This window comes from Ascaphus truei, chromosome 2 (assembly GCF_040206685.1).
Source record: "Ascaphus truei isolate aAscTru1 chromosome 2, aAscTru1.hap1, whole genome shotgun sequence".
NCBI lineage: Eukaryota > Metazoa > Chordata > Amphibia > Anura > Ascaphidae > Ascaphus > Ascaphus truei.
Window position 1 is genome coordinate 415,501,414 of NC_134484.1, and position 14,349 is coordinate 415,515,762.

General features: G+C 42.5%; 1 protein-coding gene across 2 annotated transcripts in view; it reads left to right on the plus strand.

The window, feature by feature from the left end:
- PLXDC2 (plexin domain containing 2) overlaps positions 1-14,349 on the plus strand; it is a 656,766-nt gene that overhangs the window by 539,565 nt on the left and 102,852 nt on the right. For both annotated transcript variants that reach the window (XM_075587530.1, XM_075587531.1), the window contains 3 exons: positions 4,705-4,765; positions 6,558-6,702; positions 8,323-8,361. In XM_075587530.1, coding sequence (XP_075443645.1) covers positions 4,705-4,765; positions 6,558-6,702; positions 8,323-8,361 — 245 coding nt within the window. The remainder of the gene's footprint in view (positions 1-4,704; positions 4,766-6,557; positions 6,703-8,322; positions 8,362-14,349) is intronic.

A 14,349-nucleotide genomic window follows, 5' to 3' on the forward strand; every position in this document is an offset into this window, starting at 1 on the left:
CCTGTTGGCCCCCCTTGGTTCCCCGCTTACCTCCGATGCAGCGGGGGGAACCAACGGCGAGGCGCAGGAGTGTTGCGGGCAAACAGCAGGGCGACCAGATCGCCAGAGGTCCACGGCGGCTTTTGCGCAGGGCGCCGCCATACTGATAGGGCACATGCATGCGCAGTGCAGGTTCAGGTTGCGGTGGCCATTATCAGAGGGTCACGCATGCTTAGGTGATAGGGACAGGGCGGCCATTACTCACATTTGACTCCATGGGGAGTGCCCACCACCGCAAGACACAGAGACTATCTTCACGGTGGGACCCTCCAGCTGGATACCACACCACGTGAAGGCAGACTCTTCGCTGACGACGATGGCGTAGGGCCAGATGGCCCCCTTGTCTTCAGTCGGCGCTATCGGGTGCTGGAGCACCTGGCAGGTATCTTTAAGTGCACCAACAAATCACACTTTATTTGTGGTAAGCGCTGTTGCACACATTGGGTGGGTTGACTCGTGTGGACACCAGGGCGGTTGGGTGCCCTGAGGCACCTCAGTACTTTGGGGGGATATCCCACCTGAGTGTGGACACTGTTGGAGGGCACAGTGGGGTTACGGCCGAGCATGGCCTATTTGGTGTGGGTGTTATATGGTTATTCCTTTTTCATATGCATGCAGTAAACTGTTATCTATATCAGTGTGTGTATTATTGCATTGGGTCCTGTGACAGGGTTATCCAAAATAGTAGGATCCCACACAGGTGGAAGCACTGTCACCAGATGGATCTGGTACACCCCAGGCTCCCAGCAGCGGCGGTTCAGGCCTCCTGTGAGCTACTGGTAACGCACCAAGCAAACTCAGTAGCCGCCATATTTCCCATAGGTTGGGGAAATCTGTGCTACACCTGTATGACCTTCAGTCACACAAGTGTAGAGAGAGAACATTAGAGTCCCATATCAAAATGTATTTCACTAAAAACTCTCTAAGCTACCTCTTACAGCTGAAAGGTATCAGAAAGTCCCAAACCCCATATATACTATTTAAAGATAGGCTTTCCTCTTTGTGGCACTGGCATCAGATGTACAAAATGTGACAAGGTCGTGGGTATGGGGACAAAAAATCAAATTCACCCTTACCCAGAGTTGAGCACCTGCCTTTGCTCTGGGAGGGACAAGTTAATGCTGTGCAAATATTCTCCAGCAAATGAGTTAAACTGGATATCATCAGATAATTAAAATTAGTTAAAATATCAAACATCCGCATATTTGTGCCACCTGCAGAATGAACTGCTGGACAAACTAAACCACAGCTGTGCTTGCAAGGCTTTGGACAGTCTCTGTAATGGAAACAAGGCACTTGCTGCCCCACTGGGCATGATCACATTTGGTGCCCCGTACACTGTTACATAGACATGGAAATCTTGGTACTATATTCAGCGCTTTGGCAATCAGTAAATGATAAAATAGATTAAAATATTGATTAAATTTTTTATTTTTAATTTTGACATTTTTAATTTTTTTTAAATAGACATTTAAAAAACAATGGACCAGACAGCAACAGATTTATTTCTCTTTAATAAACGTATATCTAATAATGTAAACAGGAGACCTATTGGATATACAAATTAAAAACACGTGTCCCTCATGGTCTTAATGCAGACATAGATTTGGATGTGTTTATTCAAGAAAAATAAATCTGTTGCTGTCTTGTCCATTGTTTTTTAAAGGTCTTTTTTTCTTCTTTTTTTTTTAAATGTAAAAAAAAATTAACAATTTTTTTTTAATCAATAGTTTTATCTATTGTATTATTTACTGATTGTGCTAAATGTGTTTCTCCTCTTTTGTTTGGTGTGCCTGACCTGTAACCCCTCCCTTTGTCCCATTTGTCTTATTCTAGGACATCATCCACTCCATCAGGGAATGTGTTTATATATTTTTTTATTTTAATCATATTAATGAAATTACATTGATTGTATTACACATGACTGAAATATGAGAGGCTGTATGTGGTTTCATTCAGTCAGAAATATTGTTAGTGAACAGTTTTAATTTTAGAACATCATTTTAAGCCTTTGTATGATTAAAATGTAATTTTGTTATTTTAAGCTTTTGTATAATTATTGTGTTAATTTGTTATTGTATTTTTTGCATACAGATGCACTTTACTAGGACTTAATGTCCAACCAGTTTCTCATGACATTGTGCTAAAATTCAATGTCATTTCTCTGTCTACACCCTGTCATTATGGAGGGACAGGAATTGTCTGATTAGGTTTTAATTATTTAGTTATTCCAAATATGAGACAGAGTTAGAATTATACACATCAGGAAAAAGGTAGTCAATACATAAGGTTCCGTTTTGAACAGTATATATACAAGTATATGCTGAGGAGAGGACAAATCGCCAATGAAAGACATTTCAAGTGAATACAGCTGATGGACTGTAATTGACTGTGTAACGGAGGGTATTTAAACCCCCGCTGGTGCAAGAAGCCAATTCAGTGAGCCTGAGGAAGCCAAGGTTTGGCGAAATGCGTTGCTCTATTTCCGGAACCTTTCTGAGCCTCGGCGGCCACCGTAGGAGACTGCCCCTGTGTTTACACTACCGAAGTGCTTCATTCCACCTTCGGACGCTGTGGCGGGTAGCAGCTCGGGTGTTGCAGAGAAAGGGGCCTCCGCAGTGATCACTGAGTCATACTTAGATGAAAGTTTGTCTATGTTTTTAATAAACATCTGTTGCGCTTTTATCATACACTCTTCATATCCATTTCTTTGGTCTTGGACCTCCTATTGGTGATGAGAGGGCGGGTGACGCACTGATGATTGCAGTTAACCCACTGTGAAAAATCAAGCTATGTCAAAAGACCAGAGACTGTAAAGACACCAATTGAAGCTCTTTACTCACAGAAGGCTGTGTGAGTAGTTATTATTCTTATCTTGATAGTCACTATTCCCTGTGTCCCCCATTGTGGGTGGTTGATAGTTTGCACATTTACCATTGTGCAGACGTCATTCCACTTAATCATCCATTGACTCAGTAATTATCTGAGCAGCTTTTATTAACAGTCTTTTATTAATAGTTTTGTATTAGCAGTTCGAGTGCGCTCCCCTTGCATCTTGTTTGTTGTTTCTTATCTATATGATTGTCACGTGTATTACTACTGTGAAGCACTATGTACATTATTGGCACTATATAAATAAAGACATACATATATACATACTGTTAATTTAGTACGACATTGTTTTTTTACAGAAACTACTACTTTGATAACTTGTGTTTTCAGATAATATTTGAGATGTGCACTTGACTCCGTATTACGTTCTGAGCCTCTGTTCTAAAAAAAATGTGTTTTTGGTTGTGCCAAAACTCATGAAAAGGTTTTGTTTTTTGATGATGTGGAAATGAATACAAATTAAGTTGATGTAAAAAATAGTAATGTTTTGTAATCAGGAGCTGTTTTTTGTAAGCCTTTATTGTCATTTGCAATCTATTTGGTAGACATATTGATAATCTATTATTTTTATAACAACATACAGTATATACTGTGTATACGGTATACTGGTGAATAGAGTGGAAGAGATCAGCTTGCGGTTTGCCAGCAGCAACGGAGTGCTAAAATAAAATCAACTCGAACTAATAGACAGGTCAGATTGTGCTACCTAATTTTCTATGCCTAAGTATCTATACAGATACTTTATACAGTGTATAAAATTGTATTATAGAAACCAACAGATAAATTCAGTAATCTAAATAGTTAAATATTTTTTTTATATATATATATATATAAAATGAAATTAATATATAATTATTATTATTTATTTCATGCCACTCACTGCCTCTCTCTGCCATCTATCATCCTTCCTTCCCCTGCCGACGCATGTATAGCATTGAAAATATTGGCCAACAACATAAAAATCTACTTATTTTGTTCTGCGCTCTGCAGTAGATATGTGCAACCATGTCCAAAATTGTTGACAAGTTTTATTTAAACTTCACCGTTTCACAAAATATTTGCAAAAAGCACTGGGGGGGGGGGGGCGGGGAGCATCTGCAAATTAGCGCATTTGAACATGCGAAGGATTATTTCCCACGTATCTCGCAGCCATAGAGGAGTGACTTGGGAAGTATCTAAGTCAATGACTACACTACTAACTAGCTCTCTCTCTCTATTTCTCCATCTCCTTCTCTTTCTCTTTACAAACCACACCTCCAGCTTTAAGAGGGATGTGTCAATGTTACAATCACCAATGCCAGAATAGTGCCACTGCCACCCCCAACATGTGGAAGTAGAGAGGCATTGTTGGAAATAGAGTGCCATCCTCTTGAGAATCTTCCTTACTACAGTTACTGTACTACAATAGGTGTTTGCAATTTGCATTTTTTGCAAATTTGGAGTTGAGCAAATAATTGAACCAAAAGCTTCTTAGACGCAAAGTCATTTACTTTGTCATTATTTCCAGTGAGGCTTCCCGTTACCAGGCAAGATACTGTAATTAATACCTAAATACTGTAAAGCAGGTAAAGAGAAGTCCATTGAAATATAAAGCAATTGACTTATCTTAATAAAGATTAGGCAACTTGTAATAATCTATTGATTTACCCTTTAACTGCTATTACAACTCTATATTAAAATATATATTCTACTGTAAACAGTTTCAACCGACATACAAACCACATACAGAATGTCTGAATTTCCCTGATTGTTCTCCTGTTTTATGTTTTGAAGATGTTCCAGTGGATTTGATCGTCATCGGCAAGACTGGGTAGAAAATGGCTGCCATGAAGAGGTATGAATGTAGAAAAGTCCGGTTACATAGTGTAACACACTGTACAGTAGCTGCATATGTGATTACATTTGAAAGCATGGAAGGTTTCTTCTGGTCAAATCCTCCAACTATCTGGACGTATTGCTTAAAACCCTGAATAGGTTGAATAAATACCCTCTGCAAAGTAAAATTATAATAATGAATTTGCATATTGAAAGTTAAAATAAATTATATTACTACAAGGAGATAATTTCCCCAAAGAAATTTTTATATACTTAATTTTACAGACTTTACAACAGCAAACAGTCTTAAGCATAATTATCTTTTATCTTTTGCTTTGAGCCTTGAAAAGGGTATTTACTTGCATAAAACATAGGAAACTGCTATTGCTAAAAAAAAAAATCATATTTTTGGGGGATCTGATTTGTGATATCTGGTCCTTTGTGAATGTATGTTTTATTTCATCTGTATTCCATCCATGCATTTAGCATTTTTATTCAGACTAAAAAGCATTCACATATGACCCAGTGCTCCATACAGGAAACAAAAAATGAGCACTTCAAACCGTACACAACTAATGGAAGCATAATGGAAATACAGTACAGCAAAGATAATGAACCATTTTAACCTTGAATCATTAGACATTACTGCATTATGGTATTGACAATACATTTTATATTCATGGCTACATCTTTCCTTTTTGACCTACAGTATGAGTGGGAGTTATATTCTTCTCACCCAACTGTTAGCGGATTGCTCTCTGTGACAATTATTTAATTGTGAATATTTCTACTTCAAATGGGATTTACTTATTTACATTAAGAATACTAATAACGATTTAATTGAAACGTAATGTAAAAAGTCTTACAATTTCATTTTAAATAGTGAAGACATCAGAAGGTAACACTGAATGCCAAAATTAGCATGGAATATTCTTTGGTTCAGAATAGGTTTACTATTTCACATGTGTAGCCCATGTACCCCCACCTAATCGCAGATCGGGTACCCTAGGGTGTTTCTTGGTCTGGCTACATACAGGAGGGCCTGAGTCTCCCGCGATGACATGGGGGACAACAGGACAGGTGTCTGGGGTGGATGCCTTTGTTCTCCTTCAATGGTGCAGCGCCTCCATCTGTAGTAAGCCCCATGGATACGGGGTGGAATCCCTACCACAGAATCCCCTCCCAGGGATGAGAGATTCCAGTCTCCACACAAGTCTCTTTCTATTAGCAGCAGCTCTTTATTTGTCTCTTTAGTCAGTTGTATACAGACAGGTATCGCATGAGAACCAGCAGCCAGCTGTATTCCTGTAGAATGTCCCTGCCTCCACTCTGGGCCTCGGGGGCACCCCGAGTGGGGCTAGCTATTTCCTTACCCCCTAGGCAGGGTAAGAGGCAATTGGTCCACCTAACTTTCAGTTATACTCATCAGACTCTAACCTGATCCTTCACTCTGTTAACACACACTCACTAGCTAGACTAACTCTCTTGATTCTCTTAGACTCCCACTAAATAGGAAGTGTGACTACTCTTTATGATTTCAGCAGGCACCGCCCCTGTGTCTCTTGATTGGACACAGGGTCACGTGACCTACCTTCACCATTTCAGAGCAAGTGCTTGAAGTGGGGCAAACCCATGATAACTCCTGGCAAACCTGCCCATAACAGGGATTACTGCACAGGAGGAGGATAGAAATATAGCCCATAATCTTACCAGGACTACACATGCTATACCTATAACTATAAGACACTGTTTCTAAGCAGTTCAATGATTACAATATTGTAAACGTAATTTTTTTCATATATTTTTTCTAGTTCAAAGATAACGATTGTGAGGACCTACAGACAACTGAGGTTCCACGTCACACGACAACAGGAATTCATGCAACAACTCCAAGAGATTTTACTACAACCACAAGAATGACAACATCACATCTTCCAAGCAGTATCCCTACAGAAGGTAAATCACAATATCATTTTTCAATATCTATATTTACAATGGTAGTTACCAGGTCTTGTAAAACAATTACAATAGTGTAATTCAACCTGAAGGACCCGCAATACAAATAGACAACCCAATTTCAAAAACTGGCATGGATTGAGGAGGAACCACACTACAATACTACACTATCCACTTCTAATAAAACAAATAGCCACATTCTAGAGCAATGAATTTCAACCGTGCTTCCGCGAGCACCCCTCAGGGATTCTGCGAGCACCCCTCAGGGATTCTGCGGCCACCAGAGGGGGAGAGCTGGGATAACTGACTCAACTGTCCCAGGCCCGGCAGCGGGGCGGCACTCCCATGCAGGAGTGACTCAGAATCAGCAGCAGCAACTCGCTGCTGTTACCTCTCCCTGCTTCTGCCATCAACTTCCGGCTGACAGAAGAGAGGAAAAAATCAGCGTGAGAACTGGCTCCCTTAAAGACACAGTGTGTGCATCTGTGTGTGTGTGTGTGTGTGTGTGTGTGTCAATGTGTGGGGGAGAGAGAGGCTGCAGTCTCTGTCTGTGTCTGTCTGTCTGTGTTTGTCTGTCTGTCTGTGTCTGTGTCTGTGTATCTGTTTGTGGGGGACAGAGAGAGAGTGTGTGTTTGTCTATGTGTGTTTGTCTGCGTGTGTGTGTCTGTATGTGGGGGAGAGAGAGACTGTGTGTGTCTGTCTGTGGTGTCTGTAGATGTCTGTCCGTGTCTGTCTGTGTGTCTGTGTGTATCTGAGTGTCTGCCTGTGTCTATCTGTGTGGTGGACAGAGAGAAAGTGTGTATTTGTCAGTGTGTATTTGTCTGTCTGTGTGTCTGTGTGTGGTCGAGGGGGAGAGAGAGTGCGTGTCTGTGTCTGGGGGAGAGGAGAGAGAGATAGTGTGTGTCTGTGTGTGGAGGAGGAGGAGGGGGAGGAGGAGAGAGTGTGTCTGTGTGGATGAGGGGGAGAGAGTGTGTCTGTGTGGAGGAGGGAGAGAGAGTGTGTTTCTGTGTGTGTCTGTATGGGGGAGGGGAGATAGGGTGTGTGTGAGACAGGGGGGAGTGTGTGTGTGAGAGTGAGGGGGAGTGTGTGTGTGAGTGAGAGGAAGTGTGTGTGTGTGTGTGGGGGGGGGGGAAGTGTATGTGTATGTGTGTGTGAGTAAGTGAGAGGGGGAGAGTGTTACACTTATAGCCCCAAAAATATAGCCCGAAATTACACTTTTAGCCCAAATCAATACATAATACATTGGCCAAATTTGGGAAGGAAGAAGGAGCTAAGAAACTAACAAAACTGAAATGTATAAAGGTCTTGTTTTAGCCAATTTCTATCTTCTCTACCGAAGATGTCAGGTGTAAATGCAGTTGTAATATATACCGGGCATACAGTAATTAATGATAATGAAAGACTTCAATGATTAACTCCTTAGTAAGCATAGTGTTCATGAAGGCATGTGTCATGCCGATTCAGAATTATTATAACAGAACGAAAACAATTAGAAAGCAGCACCTTAATGAATCTGTCACATACAGTAGGATAGAAATGTAGATTATGCCGTATGATTAAGATTTGCAATTTGTGTCTTTTGCTCAAACTTGACTTACTGTGGCTCTATTTATTTTCCAGATGACACAAAGATAGCTCTTCACCTCAAAGACAATGGAGGTAATGATTTATTGTATTGGTGTAGTTGGAAGTATGTATTATCAAGAACTTGAATAATAAAATGCATAACTATGGACATTCAAATCACAGTGCTTTTAATATACTTGAATTAGAGTAACAAAAAAACTAACTACTGTGTGGCACTACTAATTGTCCAGTGAAATGTAATGTAAGAAAACTTATTCATAAAGGAATGTGAATGGGACACTACTAGAATTTGTATAAAGTGACATTTTGCAGACTGCCCTGGAAAGCGCGACTAGGACTCTCATCTCCCTGAAATTGGCAAAATAGGCATTTTACTAGAGAGTAGAGATGGGCGAGTTATTCGCCAACATTTGAATTTGCTGTGAATCGGAACATCTATTCGCAAGTGCAAATATTTGGGGATGAATAAAAAAAAAGTTAGATTCCTCTAGCAAAAAAACCCATAAAAAATGTGTGCGAATGTACAATATGCAATTCCACCGGTAGTCACTATTAGCAAATTTATCCTAAATATTCCATTCTCCCAGACCCTGAAGTATGTGTGAGAGATACAGTATACAGTATGCTAATGTATATATGCAACATATATTTAAATGAGTTACATTAGTATATACCCATGTATCTCAGGTGTGGTTCTTTTTGTGCATAGGTGTCTCTCCAGGTGTTGGTTAAAAGTGTTTTTTGGGTGGTATAAATAGCAATTGTGACTCACCCGCCCAAGAATACTGTATATGTGATATGAACATCTACAGTAGCTCCTCTCACACATACTACACATATCCTCTTATACACAGTGATACATACATACCCTCCCTGATACAGAAACACTCAATGATTCACGCTGATAAACATATATGTACTCTTATACACCTATTTCCTCCCTAATATACGCATATACACACACTTACACATATACTCTACATCATAGACACTGATACTCTCAATGCCTATTTGCCCCATTTAACTAAATTCTCTGCCCAGCAACAACTGCATCCCTGCTATCCTCACTGCCCAAGACCTCACCACCTACTTCACAGACAAGATTCAGTCAATCAGACATACCATCTCTTCATGTCAAGCTCCAAATGCAACACCAACCGCCCCTAAATCCACTCTCAGCTCTTTTTCCCCTGTGACTGAGGATGCGGTCTCTGTGCTCCTCTTATTCTCTCGCCCAACAATCTGCCCACTTGATCCTGTTCTCGCACATCTCCTCTGCTCCTTTCCTGGCAAGCTCCATTCCGCCCTAACTCGCCTTTTTAACCTCTCTCTCACCCCCGGCACATTCCCATCTTCTTTCAAACATTTACTCATCATGCCCATTCTAAAGAAAGCCTCTCTTGACCCAACCTCCCTCGCTAACTACCGCCCTATCTCTACTCTCTCCTTTGCCTCCAAGTTACTTGAGCGACATATATACAATTGCCTGGCTCACTTCCTCTCCGCTAACTCCTGCTTGATTTTTTTCAATATGGTTTCCATCCTCTACACTCCACTGAGACAGCACGAACTAAATTGGCCAATGACCTGTTCACAGCTAAGTTAATGGGTCACTTCCCCTTACAAATTCTCTTGGATCTCTCTGCTGCCTTCGACACTGTAGATCACCACCTACAACTGAACACTCTCCACTGCATTGGCCTCTGTAACGCAGCCTTCTCCTGGTTCACATCCTAACTATCAAACCATTGCTTCAGTGTTTCCTTCTCTGGTGTCTCCTCATCTCCACTCTCTCTCTTTTGGGGTCCCATAAGGATTGTTCCTTGGCCCTCTGCTTTTGGCTTTCAGAATCATCTCTATGCCAATGACACCCACAATTACCTATCTTCCACTTACTTCTCCATTTCTCTCCTTCCTGTGTCACCAACTGCTTTCCTGCAATCTCCACCTGGATGTCTCACCTGTACCGAAAGCTTAACATCTCTAAAACAGATATAGTAAAAGAATGATAGAGACAAGCACAACCTTTCTTAGTAAAGTGCAAATAGTATAATATGGGCCACAAGCCCCAATTCTCACTTACATGTAAGGTAATTATAGTGCAGCATCAGAGGGTACATGTATATGGATGTTCATAGTCACCTCTGTGCAGTCCAAGCATGGGGAAGCCCCGTGGGGTAAGGAGCAAGTAGAGCCGTGCCGCTGCAGGCAAGAGCAGGGCTCTCGCCATCCTCGCTTGTCCCCACACTTCCAGGTTCCTCTCAACAGCGCCTGGTGTCTGACGTCATGCACCAGAAAATGGCAGGTTAAATTTCCTCGTGTCCTCTTGTTTGAAGAAACAGTGCCACCTAGCAAACCCTACGCATTTTGCTTGTCCATTAATTATAGCAGGGAATATGTATATCTCTAAAACAGAACTATTGCTTTTTCACCCTTTCACTGCCAACCTGGCACCCAAACTCTCCCTCACTGTTAAAAACACCACAATATTTCTTCTCACAATCCAGGGGGAGCATAAGGAAAAAAACAACAACAACAAAGATCTAAGTGCAGATGTATGTGAAAAAATAGAGCAAATCATTCGCTATGTATTAGCTTATTATATGTATACATTTATCATAATATATCCACTAATAAAAGCCCATTTTTAGTCTACTTCATCTATCATTAACTAATTGAGTACTATTTATCAGTGTGCAACATTTTGTGGGGTTTTCCTTTCATGTTTTCCTGCAACTAGCCTTTCACCCCGTTAGCACCTGCCACAACTACTGCAGCTGAGCAAGAGTTTCTAGTGTTCCTACTCAAGGACACTAATCGTGCTTTCAAGATCAGTCTGGCAGCAGCATTTTGGATGGATTGGAGTTGGGATAAGAAGACAAGGGGAATGTCAAGGCAGGACAAAATGAGTGAGTGAATTAGGATTTTCGTTGCATCACGAGTGAGAAAATGGCGTATCTTGGCAATATTTCGGAGGTGCACATGGCTCGACTTTGTGAACGAATGAAGGAGAGATCAGAGTCAAAGATGATTCCCAAACAGTGGGCTTGAGGTGTTGATGACATTGTGGTATTTTTGTATAGAGAAAGGTGAAAAGGTGAAAAAAGGCGCTTCCATAAAGAGTGATCACTAATAATAAAGTGATCTGTATTAAGTGTTCCAATACACAGAGAAAACTTCAAGGGACAGTGCTATAATTAATATATAAATATCATTGTACAAAAAATAGCGCAGTGAAACAACAAATGAATATGGTTGTAACTCCCTGCTCAATCCCTCTGGTGGGTCCTGTCTTCACTAGTCCCAAAACACTGTGTTTCTTCTCACAATCCAGGGGAGCATAAGGAGAAAAACAACAACAAATATCTTAGTGTAGATGTATGTGAAAAAATAGAGTAAAACATAGTGACATGGCTCCTATAGAATGTCTACTCACAATGTGTTGAATTTATATGCACGAATCCAAAACAGTTGCAAAATCTGCACTCGTGGATACTTCAGGAGAGATGATCCTCAGTAAAAGATAGAAGAAAGACTTCCATAGCACAGATCAATATATCAAACAAGTTTATGTTAAGAAAGTAAAATATCGCACTTCCAATAAGTATGATAATAAAAGGCATGTATCACATATATGGACGTTGTTGCTCTGACCCGCTCACCGCCTCTGTCTCCGGTGTCTCCGGCAGTAAAGGGAATCCTCCTCCACTGGTAGACTCTCTGCCTGCATCGATCGCAGGTTCCGATACGCCACGTCCTGTCGGCAGTACGTCACTTCCGGTTTCGGTTTGCAGGTACAGGGACGTGTCTGTGAGTGCTCTCGTCAGCAGGGACCTCCCACTCTATGCGTTTCGTCAATGGTGGACTGGCTTCATCAGGAGTGTACCTCTCCCCACAAATGGTGCACTTTATATCGCGAACATAATTGATGATACAATAATTAAAATACACACAATAAATACTATGCTATGGATACTTACAAAATGTTGGTGTCAGAGGTAACAAGCAAGTAATAAATACTAAATCTAAATGTATATAATACAATACTTAACACAAGGGAACAACAATGTACCAAAACATTCATCTCATTAAATAAACGGGCAGCCTATCAGCAGCAGATTACATGAAAACATAATTCATGCAGAGAATAAATAAGGAACATTATAGGCTAAAGCTGTTACATTCTGTGCATTATTGAAATCCCTGCTCTCTGATTGGTTAAAATTCCAGGCATTATCCAATCAAAAATGGCACGGAATTTTTGGCACCGTGCCAAGTTTTTCAGGCAATCAGCTTTCAGTTCTCATTCACAAAGAGTGAGATCAGCTCTCAGACAGGGGAGGTGATTGGACAGGAGGCACCAGCAAGGCACTGACTCCTCCCACACCCTGCCTACAGAGAGCTCCACAAAGGAGAGTGAGGGGGAAAGTTTGTGTGTCTGTTGGGTATTTTGTGGGTGTAAAGGGGGGCATCAGAGTGTTTTATTGCTGTGTGTGTCTTCTGTTGGTGTGTGTTTTTATGGGTGTAGAGGGGACAGCAGAGTCTGTTTTGTTTGTGTGTGTCTGCCGTATGTGTGTTTTGTGGGTGTAGAGGAGGGCTGCAGTGTGTGTGTCTTCAGTATGTGTTTTGTGGGTGGAGGAGGGTTGCAGAGTGTTTTCTTGGTGTGTCTGTCTGCAGTGTGTGGGTTTACAGAGGGCTGCATTGGGTGTAGGGAGGGGGCTGCTGGTGTGTGTTTCATGGATGTAGAGCTGACAAAGTCTGTTGGTGTGTGTTTGTCTGCAGTGTGTGTTTTGTGGGTGCAGAGGGGGGCTGCAGTGTGTGTCTTCAGTAGGTGTTTTGTGGGTGGAGGAGCAGTGTGTGTTTTGTGGATGGAGGAGCGGTGCAGAGTGTTTTGTGTGTGTGTCTGTGTGTCTGTGTGTCTGTGTGTCTGCAGTGTGTGGGTTTACAGGGGGCTGCAGTGGATGTAGAGGGGGGGCTGATGGTGTGTGTTTTGTGGATGTAGAAGGGGCAGCAGTCTGTTTTGTTGGTTTGTGTGTCTGCAGTGTGTTTTGTGGGTGTAGAGGGGACTGGTGCGTGTGTGTGTTTGTGTCAGTGTGTGTAGAGGGTGGAGGAGGACTGCAGAGTGTGTTTTGGTGTGTGTGTGTGTATGTGTGTGTGTGCCTGCAGTTTTGTGGGTTTACATGGGGGCTGCAGTGTGTGTTTATGGGTGCAGATATATTTTGTGAGTGTAGAGCAGGCCTGCACAACATGCGGCCCGCTTGGACTATCTGTGCGGCCCGCGATGACTCCGGCCGGGCGCCAGTTAATTAAATAAATAAAAAATAAAAAAAAAGTTTAAAAAAATTGCGGCGATTCATTCAGAAGGGAGAGAGGGGGGCAGAAGGGAGAGAGAGGGGGGGCAGAATGGAGAGAGGGGGGGCAGAATGGGGAGAGGGGGGCAGAAGGGAGAGAGGGGGGGAGAAGGGAGAGGGGGCAGAAGGGAGAGAGGGGGGGAGAAGGGAGAGAGGGGGAGAAGGGAGAGAGGGGGGGAGAAGGGAGAGGGGGAGAAGGGAGAGAGGGGGGAGGCAGAAGGGAGAGAGAAGTGGCCGGGAGAAGGGAGAGGAGGGGAAGAAGGGAGAGAGAGGGGGGGGCAGAAGGGAGGGAGAGGGGGGGCAGAAAGGAGAGAGAGGGGGGGGAGAAGGGAGAGAGAGGGAGGGGAAGAAGGGAGAGAGAGGGGGGGCAGAAGGGAGAGAGAGGGGGGGCAGAAGGGAGAGAGAGGGGGGCAGAAGGGAGAGAGAGGGGGAGAAGGTGGGAGGAGGGAGAGGGGGGGACAAGGGAGAGGGTGGGAGGAGGGAGAGGGTGGGAGAAAAGAGAGGGAGGGGGGGAGGTATGAGCAGGGGAGTGGCGAGGTATGAGGAGGGGGAGATGTAATGTTTTTTTTCTGTATCACAATAAGAAAACAGTTAAGTAAAAGTTGCGCGCTAAAAGATATTTTTTCGTGATAGGTGCGCTATGTGTTTGGGGGGGGCTGCTCCTTTCATTTGTCCTGGGCCCCATGATTTCTGTTGGCGGCCCTGTGGG